At 40.1% G+C, this 22,503-nt stretch overlaps 1 protein-coding gene across 1 annotated transcript; it reads left to right on the plus strand.

Moving 5' to 3' along the window:
• The first annotated feature begins 20,171 nt into the window (after nucleotides 1–20,171).
• LOC145807224 (uncharacterized) lies at nucleotides 20,172–21,761 on the plus strand. The gene has a single exon (XM_082905170.1). The coding sequence runs from the start codon at nucleotides 20,172–20,174 to the stop codon at nucleotides 21,759–21,761; it is 1,590 nt and encodes a 529-aa protein (XP_082761296.1).
• Nucleotides 21,762–22,503: the final 742 nt, after the last annotated feature.

Below are 22,503 nucleotides of genomic sequence, written 5' to 3' on the forward strand. Positions count from 1 at the left end.
GGCAACGCAGTCCATTTTTGGAATTTTTGATTAAAAATTAATTTTCTAAAAAGGTTTGCCACATTTGGACTCTTTTTTGTTTCTCTGTTTCACATTGAACTTGTGAAACCAGATTCAGAACCATGGGAGTCTGAATTGTAGGGCTATTGTATCTAAGAAAACGACCTTCTAAGGAGCACGAAAAGCAAGCAACAGTTTCTGGTCAGCAAGTAACAGAGAACTTGACTTGAACTTCATGATGTGAAATTTTATTTACAGATTTATGTTCTTTGCATTTGATTTGCATCATTACTTTAAGTCACTGTGTTTTCCATCTGCTATTCCTGGACGGCTTGCCGGAGGCTTGCCTAAAAAGCTTACTAAAAGGCTGACCAGTCGCAGGCTCTGCCATGTTGGAAACACAACCCTTGGATCTAGATTACGGGCATACTGCTTGATCTTTCTTTCACTTCTCGGTGTTAGGTGTGAGAGGTATATTAGGTACTCTCGCCGAGGTACCCCTTTTGACCATTTAGCTTAGCTGCATATAGTAAAACCATAGTGACTGTTCTAAATTAGGACATGATGCTCACCTGTATACAGGATTTTGTGAAACTACTTGCTTGAAGTAGTAAAACCCTAGATCATGTCAAATCTAGGACAGGGAAACCCTAAACTCTCATAGCGGCATTTTGAATGCTTTTGTGCAAAATGTGAAATCTTTGGCAATGTGTGATGCAATCCTGGGAGAGTCTTAATCTTGAGGTGCTTCTTTTCAAACTTGAGGGTCATATCAGAATCAGAATTTGGGTCAAAATCCAAGGATTTGTGTTTAATATGGGTGAATTTTTAGCAAAACCAAAACAAGGGCCCAAAATTGTATCTTGTTTTATTTTGACCAACATACCCGGTATGCCGATCTGATGGGGCATTTGTTTTTAATGCTAGGTTTGACTGAACCAAAGAAGGAGCCATACTCAACTCAGTAAAGGCCCAGTCCATCCAATCGGGGGGAAAAAACCCACTCAGCAAAGGTCCATTCTATCTGATCCCCAAAGGCCAACTCAAAAAAGATCTATCTAATGCCAAAGGACCCATTCTAAAAAAGCCCAATCCAATCAAACCTGTCTAGACTAATCCAATTCAGATACATCAAGTATAACTAGGTCGAAATCCTTGTCAGTCAGCTCTCAGCTTACACTCATCCATTTCCTCAAGTGCCAACTCAGCAAACTTGGGATCGCTTAGAGTGCAGAAGAAGTTGTTGCCATGATAATGGCCCTAAACTAGGGAATTGCCATGCAGGATGAGACCATTGGCGAAATACAACGCCCATCTGGGGCATCTACCACACATCAAGTCCCGAGCCTCTAGCAAAACTTTGACCCACCTCCGCCAGTTGAAGATTTCCAAGGCCCAAGTCCTCGAAAAGGGTTAGCTCAAGCTCGAGTTTTCAGACCCCTGGTGCAACCTAATGAGGGGCCTCTTCCCATTGATATTAATGATCTCAACCCGGCCTTCTTAAAAATTGCTAACCTTGAGAAGCAATTCAAAAAGGCACAAGGACTTAACTCAATTTTCGACATTGAGGATGGGTACACTAGGGCTATTGTAAGGCTCCCAGACAAATTCAAAATGCCATCCATTGACTGTTTCGACGGGTCTGGAGATTCTATGGTACACATCTTATTTTTCTTCGACGTCCTGAAACCAATGGGTCTGACTAAGCCTCAGAAACTCTCTCTGTATGAAAGAACTTGTAGAGTCACCTTTTTCTCGCGCCCCGCCTTTCAGAAAGGTTTGAAAAGAAAGGCCTCACAGTTCGGACTCCCGTGGTTTCGAATCTAGTCTCACAAGTGCAATGTGAAACTGATAATCACCAAAGAATCCAAATCCGACAAGCCTTTATGGAAAATCGATTTTAAATCAAATAATGCCAAAATTGGACTGTTTTGCCAGATACAGAGTCACCACCTAAATATTTTATTTTTGGAGAAATTTAGGAAACCCTGATGTGAGACCATGAAATATCCTCTCACATGGATTTTGTGGAGATCCAACGAAGAGAAGAGCTGCACCCCTGTAGATCTGCAATGAGGAACATAGTCAGTGCCACCCAACCGGGGTTGCCAGCCGGGAGTACTCCGATGATGAAGTCAGTCCCTAAATCAGGAAATAGTATATATCTATATTAGAAGGGGTGTGTGTGTGGTGGAGGGAGAACAGACATACCTTTCACTTGGGATGCCCCACCCTTTATATAGACGGGGGGTATGATCTTTATTTGGGCTAGACCTTTGTAGGCTTTGTTTGGCTTAGGCCCAATAAGCTAATGCCTATAATTTTCTGGCTTCCACAATTGCCCCAAAACTTTCATTGTCTGCAGTAGAAGGAATGAGAGTTTTTTCTTGCCAAGTTACGCTGTTGAAATAGCTGTTAGGTTTTTTGATAAAGAACACTTTGGATAAATGAATAAAATATGTGAATGAATAAATGTATGCTTGAATGTATGTATAAATGTACATATGTTGATCATAAGATGAGGGGGGTTGAGTTAAAACCCAGAAAGGAATACAAATAAATCATAACAATAGGCCGCGGTATTCTAACCCCCGGGCATGGGTGTAGGCCGCAGTATTCTAACCCCCCGGGCATGGGCGTAGGCCACGGTATTATAACCCCCGGGCATGGGTGTAGTATTTTGTCGAGTGTAAAGATTGCTTCCAAATATGGACTTTCATGCCGAGCTAGAAATATTTCTATATGCCGAGCACGGAAATGATTGCCTGAATCAAGTAAGATAGATTTAAATAAAGTAGATATATCAATCAAAAAATGGACCACGGTATTATTACCCCCGGGTGAGGGTGTAGACCTGCAGTATTATAATCCTCGGGTGAGGGTGTAGGTATAGGCCGCGGTATTCTAACCCCCGGGTATGGGTGTAGGCCTTTGCTGATGGTGCTCCATGTCGAGTGCAAAGATTACACTGTACTCGGAGACTTTTACTGATTTTAAGTGTCGACTGAGTGCCAATATGGCAAGGACTTTGAATAATGTATCCTGTACCGAATAAGGTGGACGTGTTAATCACCAATAATATTGCTCCGCTTGTATGGAATTGCCAAGTAGATATTGGGTCGACTATTTAATTGTCGAGTTGCTCGGTTTGCGTTTATTCCGAGGTAGACTTGCCCAATTGCTTTCGAATGACAGGTGTTAGTCGGAAGGAATGTAGATTCCCATTGCCCTATGTTGTAGGGAAGATTCGGCTTTGGTAAAATGACAGTGCGCAAAAATATGCAAACTGCCGACTGCCAAGCGTGTAATGTATTGCCCCAAAACGGGCGCTTGCTTCAAGCTGTGTGAAAAGGAGCGGGAGTTTGTAACTCAAGTAAACGTTGTTGTAATGTTTGCACCAAGTTCGCCGAGTATGCATGCATATCAAAGGTGCCGAAATGATGATCGGCTGATGTGCCCCAATTGGAAAGCAGAAATTTGACTGATGTCCCAGTTGGCAATTATTTTGCCAAATAATGTTGTTATGCAAATAAAGTTGTCAAATATTGTGGCCAATGTTGCTGCATAAAGTTTGACAATGCATAAAGTTGATAAATAATGTTGCTTAGCCGAATAAAGTTGAGGCATAATCTTGCCGGGTAAAGTTGATGCACTGTCGAGTAACTAGTGTCAAAACATCGGTGTCCGTTTTCACTTGGGTCGGTGATTGTGCCGATCGTTTGGTCGGCGATTTTTCTTAGTTTTCTCAGTGTGTCGGCATTCCTTCGGAGTTGGATTTGCTAAGAACTTGGTTGGCAATGGTTGCCAATTCGGTGAAGTTGAGCTTCTTGTCCAACGTATATTGCTTTTGAATAAGATTTGTTATTCGGAAGGAATAAGATTGACTTGGGCTAAAATTGCCGAGTAGGCCGATACTGATTTGAAACAGATTTCGTGCCCCTGTTCGGTGCCGTGGCTAAATCGGAATGAAACTGAGACAGTAGGGTGCTTTGGTGAGATCGGAATCAAATCTGTATTTTATTTGTAGTTTTATTTATTTATTTATTATTTTTATTTATATTTTATTTATTTATTTATTATTTTTTTTTGTGAGCTGAAATAGCATATTCTGATTGTACGGATGGACTCGAAATACGCCAAATTGCTGGAAAGGACTATTGGATCGCTGTGATCAGACTCCTGATGGCGTAATTGTAGCCAAAATAGAGTAGATGGCTCAGATCGGTTGAGAATTGTGTGCCGCGAAGCACGGGATAACTTCTCTTGCATGGTTTGCTAGTTCGTCGTCCTCAGAAAGTTTGTCAATTCTGGGCAAACTTTGATCGGCCCGTACGGCGTCATTTTAGCTCTGGTTTTGTTGCGGCTTGTTGCGTTGGACTCGTCTTAATGAGTACTTCACATTGGTATTGTAAAACTTGAGTTTGATAGCCTCTGAAATTTCAATTTTCGGCATGGGTGACCCGTTTCACAACTTTCGGCGGACTTGGGTTGCTTCTTGGCTCCTTGGGTTGGTGGGTTTGGAATCTTTAAGCCGATGCGAATCCTGTGGTATGTTCAGATGTGGATCTCAGCAAGCTGAGGTGCTAATTTTTTGCCGAGATATTAGTGCCGAATAAGTATAACGTTGTCGATTATTTGATGCGGAATATTGCGTTGGTCTAGAATGTGCCGAATAAGATGTTGAAGCCGAGTTGATCATATGCATGCAGCGTTCATAATACCGATGAACTCTGTTGCCGAATAAGTTGACTATTGTTAGATGATGTGGCGTTGATATTAATATGATATGCCAAATTGAAATGCCGAATAGATTGTGAGTTTGCATTCGTTGATATGCCGAATATATAAGCCGAATAAATGACCAAAGAAGCTTTGGAACTTTGCCGAGCAATTGCCTTCCTTCTCCTTGGTCCCATTTACTTTAAGTAATTTACTTCTTGAGATTATGAGAACATGTTGCATTTGACTGATTCGCTCTCTTTGGCATTCCTTTTTGCCCAACTAATTTTTGGAGCTTATATTTAGAGGTTTGAAAGCTCTATTATTGGCCTCATAAACAACACGTTCGGCACATTATTTTGGCGCTCGGCACGGACATGTTACTCGACAATGGAAATTACTAGGCCAACACACTAGCCGAATAGTCCGAATGTATATTAATAGCTGTAACCTTAACCAAGAACACATCTTACAAGTGGAGTTCCTAATTAGCTTCCTATATAGCCGGTCAAAAGATGACCATAAATTATCATAATAACTCATGAAATTTTTCTAGAGAGAGAGAGAGTAAAGACCCAACCAAGATTTAATGATAATATCTTTTACATACACATATCAATGCAAGTCAATGTTAATATTTATGCAAATAGTTATTATTTTACAACAAATATTATTTTCATGCACATGATCAACAGGTTCTGAACAACATTTGTGCGAGTTCAAGAAGTTGGTATCTATTCTGCATGAACTGGCAAGTTGATGGGCCAAAGGCGATGCCGAATATAGAATATTGCCGAATAATATGAGGCATATAGATGGCCTCAGTCTGACCAAATTTTATTCTTATATTATTATTATATTTATATATATATATATATATATATATATATAAGTATGTATATATATATATATATTTTATTGGCATTAACCTGAGCCGTATAGATTGGTTCATATTCTCGCAGTCTATGGAATCAAAAATGTTAAATTACCTGTGAGTGCAAAGATTTGGCTAACAACCGGGATGATTACCGAAGCAACATAAAAATATATAAAGCTAATAGAGAAACAATTCCTAAATAAAGAAACAATTACAGGCGTGGATTTGGCAGAGCCACCCTTTGTACCATGCCGAAATGAAACTCCCATAAACAAAAGTCTAAGACCCAATTTTAGAGAGAGAAAGTGAAAATGCTCTGTTTTGATTTTGTTCTTGTTGGTTTTAGCAAGCAAAAATTGATATTCAAAAAACAACCCACCAATATATGCTTACTTACATCACAGATAGATATAATATTATATGTACGGAGATATGCATATTGCGAATCAAGTTGAATCAAAATAAAAATGAGACCCAGCCGTGGGCCGTATTACTTGGGATTGATTTTACTTTTGTCAAAAAAGCACTAACCTCAAAGCAACCCGTATATGTTTACTTACAGCAGCATATTTGTTATGTTCTTCGTTGATCTCATTCAGTCGTTCCCACAGATGGCGCCAATTGTGAGACCATGAAATATCCTCTCACATGGATTTTGTGGAGATCCAACGAAGAGAAGAGTTACACCCCTGTAGATCTGCAATGAGGAACATAGTCGGTGCCGCCCAACCGAGGTTGCCGGCCGGGAGTACTCCGATGATGAAGTCAGTCCCTAAATCAAGAAATAGTATATATCTATATTAGAAGGGGTGTGTGTGTGGTGGAGGAAGAACAGACATACCTTTCACTTGGGATGCCCCCCCTTTATATAGACGGGGGGTGTGATCTTTATTTGGGCTGGACCTTTGTAGGCTTTGTTTGGGTTAGGCCCAATAAGCTAATACCTATAATTTCTGGCTCCCACACCTGACTTGTGCCAAAGGCCACGTGTCCATCATCATCAAAGTTGCCTCGGCTCGGGAACTTGGGTACGAGATGGAAAGGTCCTGAAATGAGCAACCATCGCCCAATCAAATATCGGCCTCTACTAATAATGATATGTTTTTTTATAAACATTATGTGTACTTATTCTGGTTATTAATCTAACCTTACTATGTGACACACACAAGAAAGTATAGACTAGTCGCAAGACTTGGAACAATTCAACTCATGTTTGTTTTCGAAAATGGTTTGAATTTGCCACCTCAAGTGGGCTTAAAGATGTAGATTTGCCATTAAAACATGATTTGCCACAACAAAGTGGGCTTAAAACGCACATTTGTTGAATCGTTCCAATTCGAACAACAAGTCTTTTGTAGACACCTCATTTTTTACCGCCCTTAAGACATAGGCGCCACTGATTGCTTACTTGGTCATAAAAGTTGTGCAGTGCAGAGGTTCAATTTCTTTGGCAAGGAGAGCATCAAATCCCAAACCTCACACCCCTTTTTGGACCAAAGCCTTTTGACCAAAATGATTTTAGACCTTAAAGCCCTCTCTTTCAAAACATTTTTGAAACAAAGTTCCTACGATGTTCCAAGGCTCACATTTCGTTAAATATTGCGCTTTTCGGTAAACTAAGCAAGGACAAAGTAGAAATGAATGAAATCGAGGTGAAATCTTTGAAAAAATCTTTAAAATATCTTGTTTAGAGGTTTGGAGTTGAAGAAGATTGGAGAAGAGAGAAGAACATTACTTGGGGGAGAAGTTGGGCATGAACTGTTAAGAGAGAGTCAAGCAGCCCTTGCTAAATCTGACCTATCCATTTTCACACTTGAATTTCAGCTATGAGGCCACCACCGTTGGAAACTGGACTTCCGGGGCTTCATTTTGCACACAAGAATCTCTTAAAGTCGTGCCCGGATGAGGGAGATATGGCTGATTGAAGTTAGGCATCAATCTGGCTGGACTGAAACTAAACAGTCTTCACTAAAAGAGGGATATCTCTTAGTACACTTGGATTTTGGATGTAAGGCTGGCATCATTGGAAATAAGACTTCTGGGGCTACGATTTAGACACAAGAATGACCTGAAAAGGAGTTCAGACGAAGGAGATATGTTGGTTTGAACTCGGGGCCAGAACCAGTTTTTTCTGTCGGCCACCGAGAGAGTGTGCCGGCCACAAATGGAGGGTGCCGGCCATAGGTCGGCCAAAAGTGAACCTTTTCAACTACCATTAGTAGTTGGTCGGCCAAAAATGTGACCGGTCAGCCAAAGATGTCCAAAAAGCTCAGAATTTGCAGATATTTCTCCTCCAGTTGTCCTACACTGTGGCAGCTGTCTCTAAATCAAATATTTCGACCAAGGCTCTCCTTTTTGCTATATATGGAAGCCATATCTCTCATATTGCAAAGTTAGCAAATTTTGGGAGCCTCTCTCTCTAAAAATCCTCTCTCTCTCTCAAAATCATCTCTCTATAATTCTCTCTCTCTCTAGATTTCTCTCTCTCTCTCTCTTGCCTTTTTGTGCATGCAAGTAGAGAAACACCTCTCATTTGCCTAGACATCCTTGATGAAAGTGGTCATCTTTGGGCTAAGGTTTCTTGAAGCTCTCTTGGAGCTCTCTTGGAGCTTCCTTTGAGCTCTAGAAGGTGGTTTAAGCTCAGATTGTGGCTTAAGTTATGTCTTCCCATCAAGAGGTATAAGACTCACATATTTAAGCTTGTTTTGCATGCTTGTTTTCCCACCTTTTCAAATTGTTTTTGGCCTAGTTTTCAGCTACAAAAACCTCTATTTTTCAGTCCTAAAAATGATGGTTTAAGGCCTTTTTGAGTTAGGGGGTTGTCTCTCCCATTTGTTCCTTAGCTTGTATAGCTCTTTGTGTCATCCTTCAAGGTTTTCAAATCAAACTTTTTGGACCTTTAAACCACTGAAATTCAGAGTTATTTCAGTGGTGGAAAGCGTGTTTTGAGAACCAAAATAGGAGGGGGTGGCCTCCCTTCCTTGTCTCTCTCTTTCATGCCTAGTTAGCATTACAAAGTAGCATGTTTTTGTAGCTTGTGTTAGCTTATTTTAAGCATGTTTTAGGCTCTATTTTCACTTGTTTCAACTCTGTTTTTGGTTGGTTAGAGCACTTGTAGCCTGTTCTTTGCACTTGTAGTGCAATTATGCTTACTAGTCTAGCATGCCTAATGAGTTAGCCTGTTATTCTAGCTTGTGTTAGCTTGACTCTAGCACATTTTAGCTACTGTTTTGACATGCTTTAAATCTATTTTGGGTCGGTTAAGTCCTTTGAGGCTTGGTTTGCATGGCTATAGTGTAATGGTCTTCACTAGTCCATTGTTTTGAGGCTTTGAGCATGAAGTATTTGAGTTGTTTGAATGCCATAGCATCATTTAACATGTTATTTCAGTGCTTATATCACTGTTACACTCTCACATATATCACTCTTTCATTGCTTTTGAGAGTTGTGTTGTGAGCCTTGCTTGTGAGCCAACATGTGAGCATGTTTTTCTTGCCTTTTATACTTCGATCTTAGCATATTTTAGCCACTGTTTTGGCATGTTGTACCTCTTTTTTGAGCTGGTTTGGTCATTTGAGCTTGATATTGCATGCCTCTAGTGTAATTCTCTTCACTAGTTTTGATGCTTTTGGCTTTTAACATGTTGTGCATGCATTTCTACCATGATTTAGTGTCTTTTGCATGCCATTTTAGCACTAAAAAAAGTCTGCAACCTCCCTCATTTCTTTATTTTTCTATTTGTTTTGAGGGTGGTTAACCTTATGATTGTGTTTAAGCTTGAGATAAAGCTTGTGCTCAATGGCTTTAACTCTCTTTTGAGGGTTCCTTCTAGCTAAAGGCATGAACTCTCTCATGTCTTAAATCATCCTTTGGTTGACCCCTCTCTCATTAAAGGACAATCACCTTAGACAAATTAACTAAAGAAGGGTTGGTAATGCTAAAATGTGTAAATAAAATGAATCAAGTAAAACTTGGGCAAGATAAGCATTTGTGTTGCATTGCTTGTGTTTGGATCGGACGTTAATCCAAACGCAAGAAATGTGGGACGTTTCATACTTAAAGTGATGAAACGTGTCACGTTTCTTTGTCAGCGTCACCCTTGATCATGCATGATAAGGTGACGCCCATTTGAGTCTTATGTGCGCATTCATTAAGCTTGTACAAGCTTGGTTCTTTGACCATCATGCATGAAAATGCTTCATTGGTGGCTTGAGAGCCAAGTGCTACACTCCTTTGAGCTTGAGAAATGATGAGAAGGGTGGCAGTACACACATTCCTTGATAAATACATTCCTTTGCCTTTGTTGCTCTCTATTGCAGCAAAAATAGAATTTTGGAGAAATGGGTGGCCGACCGGCCACTTGAGGTAGCCGACCGGCCATCAGCCCATTTTTGGTGTAAAAGTGTTCCTATTTTGGAGCAGAAGCAGTTTGGAAGTTGGTTCGATATTCCAAAAACAAAAAAGGTGCAAACATAGGCAACCGATGGCAAGGCGATGGATTTTCGAGAAAGAAGCAACCGAGCATGCATGTCCCCCCCCGCCTGCGCGGCCAATTCATTGCTTTGTTAGCTAGTTGTAGCTGATTATTTACATGTGTTGTAATTAATTAGTTCAATTCGTTTTGTAATATTTTAATTAGCTTAGCATAGCTAGTTATTTAATTGTGTTGTAATAATTAATTAGCTAGAATAGTTAATTAGTTGGTTTGTAATAATTAGCTTAGCTTAGATTAGCTTAGCTTATTTATTCAGACCCTCCTTCGTGAGGGCACAATGTTGTAATAAGTATGCGTGCGTGTGTGCATGTCTTCCAACCCCACTTCTTTCTCCCTTTTATTTATCTGCTTTCGGTGGTTAGATTAGGGCATGTTTCAATTAGCATACCTTATGCTTGCATGCGTGTATCATTCATTTGTCTTGCATCCACCGAGGCTCGGCGCATCATTCAAACTGCATCAGATTTCAATACACTTATTTGAATACGTGTTTCACAGCATGTTATCAAATTGTTGCATTCATATGCCATCTTAGATAGCCGAGCCTATTAATTGCATTTTACATGTGTTGCATTAGGCATTTTGTATAGTTAGGATCATGCAAATTTCTAACTAGCTTTTGTTTTGGTTTGGAGTACTCTGTAAGTTTTATGCTTTAACATACTTGCATGAGTGCGATTGCCATAAATGCCATGATAGCATGTTTGTCATGAGGCTATTTGCTTATATGATTAACTGCATGGATGCCTGTGGATGAAGGCTTGATTACTTGAATTGGAACAATTCATCGAATGTGAGTTTTAAGCCTGCTTTGCGAAGTGGCAAATCATCATGTTTTAAGACCACTTGAGGGTGGAAAATCCGCACTTTAGCCCACTTGAGGGTGGCATTTTCAAACCATTTTCGAAAGCAAACATAAGTTGAGTTCGTTTCAATTCTTGTGATTTAGTCTATACTTGTATGTGTGCGCCACATAGTAAAGTTAGCTAATAACCGAAACAAGAACACATGTGTTTATAAAACAACATATCATGTTTAGTAGAGGCCGATCTTTGATCAGGCGAGCGGGGGTGCTCATTTCAGGACCTTCCCCTCTCGTACCCAAGTTCTCGACCCGAGGCAATTTTGGTGATGACGGACACATGGCCTTTGGCACGAGTCAAGATTTTCTAAATTTCCCAAAAATAAAATATTTAGGTGGCGACTCTGTAATCTGGCAAAACAGTCCAGTTTTGGCATTGTTTGATCTAAAATCAATTTTCCAAAATGATTTTCCGGATTGCACTCTTTGGTGTTTATCAGTTTCACATTGTACTTTGTGAGACTAGATTCAGAATCGTGACAAGAGTCTGAACTGTAGGAGACCAATTCGAGCCACTCCGAAGGGGGGGTGCAAAGAAAGTTGAGTCCACACCTTCATCTTCATCCACAAACATTCATGCAGTTAATCATTTAAGCACATAGCCTCATTGCAAGCATGGGAATCATGGCAATATGGCAATCACACTCATGCAAGTATAAGCATAAAACTCACTGAGTACTCCAAGCCAAAACAAAAACTAGTTAGAAAGATGCATGATCCTAACTATACAAGACGCCTAATGCAACGTATGCAATAATGCAATTAATAGGCTCGGCTACTAATATGGCATATGAATTGATTTGAACAACATTCTATTAAACAGGTATTCAGATAAGTTATTGTAATTGCAATGCAGTTTGAATGATGCGCCGAGCCCCGGTGCATTCAAGACATGATGAATGGATGCAAGCATGCAATATGCTAATTGAAAATGTCCCTAATATAACCATCAAAAGCGATTAAATAAAAGAAAGAAAGATGTGAGGTTGGAAGACATACACACACTCACATACACTTATTATAACATTATGCCCTCACGAAGGAAGGTCTGAATGAATAAGAGCTAAGCTGATCTAAGCTAAGCTAATCTAATTAAACTAATTAGACTAAACTAATTAAACTAATTATTACAGATCAAATGAATAACTAGCAAACTAATTACTAATTATTACAACACTTTAATCAACTAGTAAACTAATTAATTAAAACAAATGCACACTAACTAATCATGCAAGGTACTAAACTATGCTGCCACTGTTCTGCCTCGAGAAGTGGAAGATGCATGCGCTCGATTTTCACCCCGAAAAGCCCTCCGTTTTGCTCTCAAAAGGCTCTATCTGTACGGTTGAGCACATTCCAGGATCTTTCTGCTCCAACTTACAAAATATTTGCTGAGGGTTACATCAGTGGCCTGCTGGCCATGGATGGCTGCTACCAGCTCTCTACTGTCCAAAAAGGTGCCTTGCCGGCCAGAAATGAAGCCTTGTCGGCCACTGATGCTTTGGGTCACCACACTGCAACAGAGCACAAACAGAGCAAAATGATGGTTTTTTCAAGGGTTTGCTTGTACTGTACCCCTCCTTGTCATCTCAAAACCTCAAAGGAGTGGCACACTTGGATCCAAAATCACCAAATAAGAAATTTCATTGCATGATGGCTAAAGATCCAAGTTGTACAATTTCAATAAATGCACAAATAAGACTCGAATGACCACCACCCTATCCTGCATGATCATGGGCAATGGAGAGCAAGGAAAATGGCACATTTCATCACTTTTGAGTATGAAATGTCCCATGCTCCTTGTGTTCAAACTAACATCCAGTTTGAACACATGCAATGTAACACAAAGAATGCTTATCTTTCACACTTTTACTTGTCATTTTTTTTACTCGTTTTACGTTACCGATTCATTCTTTAATCAATTAAGTCCAAAAGTGAGTGTCCTCTAATGGAAAGATGGCTCAAACACTGAGTTTCTTTGGGTATGAAAGAGTCATTACACTGTTGGTAATGAACCCCCTAAGGGATTAAATCATTAGGTGCAACACCTCAATTCCACGCTTAGGCAAACAAGTGGTTTGAAACCACTTTCAAAGCAAACAAAAGAGTGAAGAATAGAGCGAGGTTGCAGAGATTAAAGTGCTGAAATGGAGTGCAAAATAATACTAAAACATGCTTTTAACTCAAAATAATGATGATCAAAGCATTAAAACACTAAGCTAGTGAAGGAATTAACCTTACAACTATGCAATACAAGCCTCAACTGAATTAACCAACCCAAAACAGAGCCAAAACAGGTCATGTCACACCCCAAACTCGCCCCTAAAAGTTTAGGCATGACTAACTCGAAAACGGATCCAGAATTCAATACATATATATATATATAATATGGGGTCTGAATGGAAGCCACAATCAACTAAAAACAACATCCATTGAGCTAATGCTTATATGCCAGGATCACAAAACATTTCATCAAATAGCCCAACGCATAATGAGCATACCCATAAGAGGCAGTTACACACATACACACATATATATATACAGTCCCATTCCCCACAACTGGGGTATAACTTAAATGTCGGGAGTGAAGGATATACATGATTAGCAACATTTGACAAAAGGCTAGTGACCACAGTTATAAACTATGAAAGGGATTCTGCAAAAAGAATGAGCTTGACTTAATTGCTTCGACACCGCAGGGGTTGACAAAAGAAAAGCTGCTAAGGCTGGACTAGGACTGACCTCCAAGCTGATTACCTACAGAGATAGACATAACAAAGCGTGAGCCAGGCTCAGTGAATAATAGCATGTAGGTAATTTAAGTGAATAAAAATGAATCACACAGTAGGTGAGTACATAAAACATATGTTTGTTCTTTTTCTGCTTTCATTTCCAAACGGCCTTGGGCCCAACATCATGCAGAATGGCCTCAGGCCCAACTGATTAACAGCTATTCAGAGCATTGGAGGGTAGGTAGAACATCGACATGTACACTACCTCCCTTGGCCTTATGCCATGAGTCGTAATCAGTTCAAATCATATCAGAATCGGTGAAACATCGGCATGTCATCACCTCTCTTAGCCTTATGGCTACCATTAAGGTGTAAATCATATCAGAACGGCCTTGGGCCAAGCATTGCCAAAACAGAACGACCTTAGGTCCATAACGATTTTATTATGCGATGTCACACATACTTTCCAATTGTTCATCATTTTGGAACATGGTTCATTCATAGATAACAAGATGCCAATAATATCGATTGGCAGTAATGAAACATATTACTACAATACTATTACTCACAGTGCTGTGGTGAAGCGGCGGTTCCTTCCCGTATGTGACCTTGAGCTCGAATCACCAAAATCTTTCTTAATTCTTCAATGTTCCCTCTTGTTGAAGCTTTCTCCTTTTGATCTCCCTCTCTAACTCTCTCTCTCTCTCTCCTCTTAGGAGATATTTTTTTATTTTGTGATGAGTTTTCTAAGTTAGGAGCTTAAAAGAGGTATATAAGAGTTATATAAGAATTAACACAAGAATTTAATCAATTTAATCATTCCGAATCAGATTTTTACAAAAATTCCTATTATGACCTAAAAATCATACCCATCACTATTATGAAGTCAATTTCAGATTATCCTACTTCTAAGGCTTCCAATTACTAATCCAAACGCCACAATCGTAACAGATATTTCTCGTAATTGCCAGATATAAATCCATAATCATATGATTTACACAATTAAACTTAATTTCACATGAAATTTTTACATTAAACATGCAAATGCACATAGTAAGGGACTAAAAGCATATCATAAAACATATAAGAGGGCCGGGTTATTACACTCTCCCCCCCCCCTTAAATAAGTTTGGCCCTCAAACTTGTTTTACCTCACGATAGGATCAACTCCGGATATTAGTGCCGCATTTCCTCTTCTTTTTCCCAAATAGCTTCGGTCCCGTAATGTTCCTACCATTCAACTTTTATCATTGGGATTCCTCGATTCCGCAGCTGCTTTACTTGCCGATCTAAAATCCGAATTGGCTTTTCTTCATAGGTTAACGTATCATTCAACACAATTTGATGGTAATCTATGACATGAAATGGATCTGGAAGATATCCTCGTAGCATAGATACATGAAATACATTATGCACTTGGCCCATACTTGGAGGAAGAGCAACTCAATAAGCTACAAAACCCACTTTCTCCAGAACTTGGAATGGACCTACATATCGGGACGTTAACTTACCCCTTTTTCCGAATCTGAGGTGGCCCTTCATCGGAGTGACCTTCACAAACACATGGTTACCCACCTCAAATTCCAAATCTCTTCGCCGGTTATCCGCATAACTCTTTTGTCTACTTTGAGCGGTTTTCAATCTATCCTGAATAGTTTTAATCTTTTTAGTCATCAACTATACAATTTCAGGCCCTAACAAGGATTTATCTCCGACTTCAGCCCAACACACGGGGGAGCGACATGGTCTTCTATAGAAGGCTTCATAAGGTGCCATTCCAATACTTGAATGGTAACTATTATTGTACGCAAACTCTGCGAATGGTAAATGAGTTTCCCAGCTCCCCTGAAAGTCCAGAACACACATTCGAAGCATATCCTCTAAGGTTTGTATTGTCCTCTCGGATTGCCCATCTATCTGAGGGTGAAAAGCTGTACTGAACTTTAACTCTGTACCCATTGCATTCTGTAAACTCTGCCAAAACCTCAACACAAATTTCGGATCCCTGTCTGATACAATTGAGACTGGAACACCATGAAGTCTTACAATTTCCTTCACATATATCACAGCAAGTTTATCCACGTTATACTAAGTCTTCACGGGTAAGAAATCGGCAGATTTAGTTAACCGGTCTACAATGACCCATATAGAGTTCATACCCCGAAAAGACCGTGGTAAACCTACAATGAAGTCCATGGTCAAATGTTCCCACTTCCACTCCGGAATTGGAAGGGGTTGCATCAACCTTGCCAGTTTCTGATGCTTTGCCTTTACTTGTTGACACTGTAAACATTTTGAGACGAATTCCGCAATTTCCCTCTTCATAGTTGGCCACCAAAAATTTTGCTTTAAATCTCGATACATCTTAGTACTCCCGGGATGTATTGAAAAGCTTGAGGCATGAGCTTCTTCCATCAAATTCTTCTTAATCCCTGGTATATTGGGAACACACAATCGGTTTTGAAACTTTAGCACCGAATTGACAAAATTGAATTCGGGTCTTGGTTTTGTCGCTAACTCATCACAGATCTTCTTCAAAGATTCATCTTCCATCTGTTGTTGTTTAATTTCTTCGATTAACGTTGGTTGGACTATTATGGCTACTATCATAGTATCCCGTTCATGCACCACAATCTCTACATGCATCCTTTCCAATTCAAGTGACAACTCCTTTCGCCCCGTAATCAAATTTTCCAAGTTTCCCACGCCCTTCCGACTAAGTGCGTCTGCAACTATATTGGCTTTACTAGGATGGTAACGGATTTGCAAGTCATACTCCTTAATCAGTTCTAACCATCGTCGCTGACACATTATTAACTCCTTTTGGGTGAAAAAGTGCTTAAGGCTCTTATGATCGGTATAGACTTCACATCTAGTACCATACAAATAATGTCGCCATAGCTTCAGAGCAAAGATCACCGCTGCCAACTCAAGATCGTGTGTGGGGTAGCTCTTTTCATGGGGTTTAAGTTGTCGGGAAGCATAAGCGATAACTCTCCCATTTTGCATAAGTACACAGCCTAGTCCCTTATAGGAAGCATCACTGTAGATCACGAATCCTTCAGTGCCAGATGGTAAAGCAAGAACTGGTGTTGTAGTTAACTTTGTTTTTAATTCCTAAAAGGCAGATTCCTGCTGTTTCGACCACTCAAACAGAACTCCCTTCTGAGTCAATTGGGTAAGTGGCACGGCAATTTTGGAAAAATCCTTTACAAATCGCCGGTAGTACCCAACTAATCCCAAGAAAATATGCACCTCAGTCACATTAGTAGGAGTTGGCCAGTTTACAATTGCTTCAATCTTGTGTGGATCAACAGATACACCTTCCATTGTTATCGCATGTCCTAGAAACCCCACTTCATGTAACCATAACTTACATTTCTTCAGCTTTGCATACAATTTCTTATCTCGAAGCATCTGAAGAATTAACCTGAGATGATTCTTATGAGCTTCGGTGTCTTTCGAATAAATAAGAATGTCATCGATGAACACCACTACAAATTCATCCAAGTATGGCTTTCAGACACGGTTCACTAAATCCATAAACGGTGCTGGTGCATTGGTAACTCCAAAGGGCATAACCAAAAATTCATAATGACCGTATCGGGTTTGGAAAGCTGTTTTCTCAACATCATCAGCTTGGACCTTTAGTTGGTGCTATCCAGACCGTAAATCAATTTTTGAGAAGACTTGCTGTAATAACCCGACCCTCGCACATGTTTTCTGATATATTTTCCGTCCTTATTTTGTACTTTTAAATGCTTGCTGTGAAATCTGACGAGAAATGAAGATTAAGTAAATGAACTCCATGTTTTAGGGTGTCTATCTGTTTCACAAGAACATTATCTGTCACTAGAAACACATTTGAATCAGAAATTGGAGGCCTTAACGGCTTAATTATCTGAAATTGATTATATATCTATGATCAGCATAATTTCTATGTAATATTAAGCATGTTTGCGAAATTTCAATTCTGGAATGATTAAACGATTGGATTTCGTCCTATTCACCTTTATATATATCTATGAATTTGCCTTCAAACACTTGATTTGGGGGATTCATTTTCGTGGCTATCTCCTGGAGAGGGTAAGAAAATAAGAAAAAAGGGAAGAAAAGGGGAAAGCAACAAGGAGGTGAGTTGGGGCAAAATTAGAAGGGTTTGGAGAGAAATTGAAGCTCAAGGTATGGATGATTTACTTTCATTAACTCCTCTCTTGTTAAGGGATGAAGAATTTCTTGGATGTTCAAACAAATTAAGGTTGTGTATGTGTGGGTATGGCACCCAAAGAATTGAATAAGCGTTTCTTCATGTTGTTGATGTGTTATTTTGAACCTTGTATGGGAAATTACATTTCATTCCTCCTTGATATACTTGAACAACAAGATATGAACATGGCTATGTATGTAAAAATCAAGTTTTGTTTGTGGGTTATGAAGTAAAGATCTAGTTCATGTCCACATGGGTTGTGATTATGTTTGTAGGTGATTTTTAAGCTTCATTCTTGTGTGAAATTCATCTAAGTGGAATCATTTCTATGTATTGGCCAGGGTAAATTTTATTTGACTTGAATTCAAGGATGGAAATTGAAAAAGTTGTGACTTGATTAAGCTTCTAATCATGTGTATTTGTGTTGCTCAAGTTCCAATTCATGCTATGGTGATGTTAGGTTAATATATTGCATGAATTTCATCTTGGTTTGCATGTAAATTAATTTGGTGATGTTGAAATTTGGGTTGGAACCGAGCTGCCCCAAAACAGGGGTCACCACCGCACGTACGGAGGTCATGGCCGCACGTGCGGCCAAAGAAGAAAAAACTGGGAATGCATATTGTCTACGGCCGCTCGAGCGAAGGGGGAGGACCGCACGTGCGGTGCATGGCCACTCGAGCGGGGGGTCCGGCCACACGTGCTGCCCGGGTTGGAAAAATGGTTCGCTCAGTTTTGTGTGCTTGACTCTCGGGTATTTTTAGAATATTTTTCTGATGATTTTAAGATGGTTGTAAACTCATGCAAAGTGTAATGACTCAGGAAATGACTTAAGAAAGAAAAGGGAACTAATGTACAAGTTTTGAATGTGTGCAGGACACACTTCAGGAGGAAGTAACACGTCATCTCAACACTGTGAGTAGTAGTACGTTTTACTTACAGCTAACGAATGCCATTAGCATTCTATTGTACATGTTGATTATGCACTTGTGCGAACGATTAAAGCAATATAAATGTATGATCACCTTGCCTACTCTCATGATGTAAGGGCTTTAATGCCATATGTTTCAAGGGCCTCATGCCATATGTTTCAAGGGCCTCGTGCCATATGTTTCAAGGGCCTAGTGCCAATATGATTTCAAGGGCTTTCATGCCAACATGTTTCAAGGGCTTAAATGCCACATGTTTCAAGGGCGTTTACACCATATGTTTCAAGGGCTTCTAGCCACCATGTTTCAAGGGCCTTGTGCCACCATGTTTCGAGGGCTTATAGCCATTATGTTTATATTGTAAGACTGGGCCTAAGGCCGTCACGTACTCAGCACAGAATCAGACTAACTATGTGGACTCTACATCTTTACATGCATTGTTATGTACTATGTTTCAAGTTAAGCATTGTTTTATTTATGTCTTACTATTCACTGGGCCTGGCTCACTCTCTATTATGTCTGTTTCTGTAGGTCACCAATCAGGTGGTCAGTCCTAGCCACAACGCCCACTTTCTCTTGTCAACCTTCATGTGTCCGGGCACTAGACAAGGCCATTTATTTTGTTAAGCTGTTAAGATGTTGGCTTGCTTTTGAGTGTCCACCTAAGGTTGATGTATATGACTTTCATGTTTTGTATATGCCTAATTTTAGGGCTGGGACTGTATATGTGTATGTATATAACCAATGCTCTGGGTTATAGTTTGGGACTTTATCTATCCATTATGATGCATGTAATGTATGAGATCCTAGCATGTAGAAGTAGCTCAATGGAGTTTGTCTATATCAGTACTCTTTTAGTGTTTTGTGCTTCCAACAAGGCCCCATATGTTATATATACCAAATTATTTGTCCGTTTCTGAATGGGTCATGCCCAAACTTTTAAGGGCAGGTTTGGGGCGTGACAAGTGGTATCAGAGCACGAGTTGCTATCTCACACACACGGATCCATTGAGCTTTAGGGTGTCTAGAAAATCTTTAGGCATCATGCATGACATCCTAAAAGTATAAGACAAGTTCGATGGCAACATTACCTGTACTCTGATAATTCTAACAATTTTGAACTATGTCTATTGTATATAATTGATTATTGCGTAGATCATGGTGAGAACAAGGACAGAAGATGCGGAAGATGCTACCATAGCACGACTGGATAGGATGGAGAGGATGATTATGGAAATGGCGGAGACTCTACGGCAACAACAGCAACAGCCTTAACAACAACCGCCACCGGTAGCACAAGATTTTCATGCTGAAGACCGGACTATTACCCTTACTAAGGAGTTTAAAAAGATGAAACGGCCATCTTTCAAAGGAGGAATCGAGCCAATGAAAGCTGAAGCATGGGTGTTGGGAATAGAGAAGTTATTCAAAGTTTTCCCTTGTACCGAAGCTCAAAAGGTGCAACTAACTGCCTTCACTCTGGAGGACGAGGCACGGAGGTGGTGGATGCTTATGAGAACAATCCAGCCAGGGTTAACATGGGATAGATTTCTAGAGTTGTTTTATGATAAATATTTCCCTCAAAGCATACGGGATAAAAAGGTGACTGAATTCGAAACTCTCAGACAAGGGAACAAGACTGTTGCTGAATATGAGGCCCAATTTGCAGAACTAGCCCGGTTTGCACCGCACATGGTGGACATGGACTATAAGAAGGCACGAAAATTTGAAGGGGGCTTACGGGGTGCTATCCTGGACCGAGTCAATATGTTGAAATTACCCACTTATGTTGATGTATTGAAGAGGGCAGTTATAGCTGAGAGAAACCTTGCTGCCCAGAATCAGATCTCCGAGTGGAAAGGGAAAAGACAGAATCATCAATGGTCAGAGGAGTCAAGTATTCCACCAAACAAGAAACAAAATTCGGGGACTTCAAAGACTTCTGCCCCTAGTCAGGGTACGATTCCTGTTTGTTCGGAATGTGGAAAGAGGCATCGTGGGACATGCCAATGGAAGACTGGTGCCTGTTATCAGTGTGGCAAAACGGCTCATTTGATAAAGGATTGCCCTCAGAGGAATCAACGAAATGGCAATAGGGCTGCTACCAGTTCAGCGGGGTCTGCACCAACTACCAACACCAAGTCAACTGCTAAACCTACTAACAATAAAGACACAGCGAGACAAGGCAGAGTGTTTGCATTGGTTCCAAGAGATGTACAGAATGTAGCAACAGTGGTATCAGGTATATTTATGGTTCACAGTCATTCTGCTAGTGTATTATTTGATTCTGGCTCTACTCATTCCTTCGTGTCAAAATTATTTGCACAAAACTTAGATAAAGTTGAAGAAAAACTGTCTTATATGTTATGTGGGTCTTCACCTTTGGGAGACTCTATACTTTGTACTTCTATCAATTTTGGTTGTGAACTCGAGCTTGGGGATATCCGGGTATATGCCAATCTGTTACCTCTTGACATGACCTATTTTGATATTATTCTGGGAATGGACTGGTTGGGTGAATATGGTGCAACTATAGATTGTCTAACTAAACAAATCAGTTTCCACCCTCCGGGACAATTAGAGTCTACCTTACAGGGACATGGCATAACTTCTCCACCTTATTTGATCTCGACAACGAAGGCTTGTAAATTAATTCAGAAAGGGTGTCAGGGGTATTTATGCAGTGTTTTGGAGGGGCAAGTGGTGAATGGAAATATCGACATGATCCCAATTGTTTGTGAATTTTCGGATGTCTTTCCTGAAAAATTGCCAGGGCAGTTGATAGACCGTGAAATTGAGTTCACCATTGAAGTAGCACCGGGAACTCAACCTATTTCGAAGACTCTGTATAGAATGTCACCAGTTGAGATGAAGGAATTGAAAATGCAGTTACAAGATTTATTGGACAAGGGATTCATCCGTCCGAGTGTGTCTCCGTGAGGTGCACCAGTTCTGTTTGCAAAAAAGAAGGATGGAGCACTCCGGCTTTGTATCGATTACAGTGAACTTAATAAAGTAACAATCAAGAATAAGTATCCATTGCCAAGAATTGATGACCTATTTGATCAGCTTCAGGGGGCACAAGTCTTTTCTAAGATTGATCTACAGTCTGGATACCATCAATTAAAGGTCAAGGCTGATGATGTTGAGAAGACAGCTTTTCAAACCCGGTACGGTCATTATGAATTTTTGGTTATGCCCTTCGAAGTCACTAACGCACCAGCAGCTTTTATGGATTTGATGAACCGTGTTTTCAAGCCCTATTTGGATGAATTTGTGGTGGTCTTTATTGACGATATTCTCATCTATTCGATGAATGCAGAAGCTCACGAGAATCATCTTCGTTTGATCCTTCAAACCCTTCGGGAAAAGAAACTGTATGCAAAGCTGAAGAAGTGTGAATTTTGGCTACTAGAGGTGGCATTTCTGGGGCATGTTATCACAAAGGAAGGAGTTTCTGTTGATCCACATAAGATTGAGGTGATTGTGAATTGGCCAACTCCCACTAATGTGACTGAAGTGCGTAGTTTTATGGGGTTAGCCGGCTATTACAGACGGTTTGTTCAAGATTTTTCTAAAATTGTTATGCCGCTTACACAACTGACTCGAAAGGAAGTTGCATTTGAATGGTCAGAAGTGCGGGAGTCTACTTTCTAGGAATTGAAGATAAAGTTGACAACAG

This window comes from Camellia sinensis, chromosome 14 (genome assembly GCF_055761805.1).
Source record: "Camellia sinensis isolate YWXY chromosome 14, ASM5576180v1, whole genome shotgun sequence".
In the NCBI taxonomy this organism is placed as follows: domain Eukaryota; kingdom Viridiplantae; phylum Streptophyta; class Magnoliopsida; order Ericales; family Theaceae; genus Camellia; species Camellia sinensis.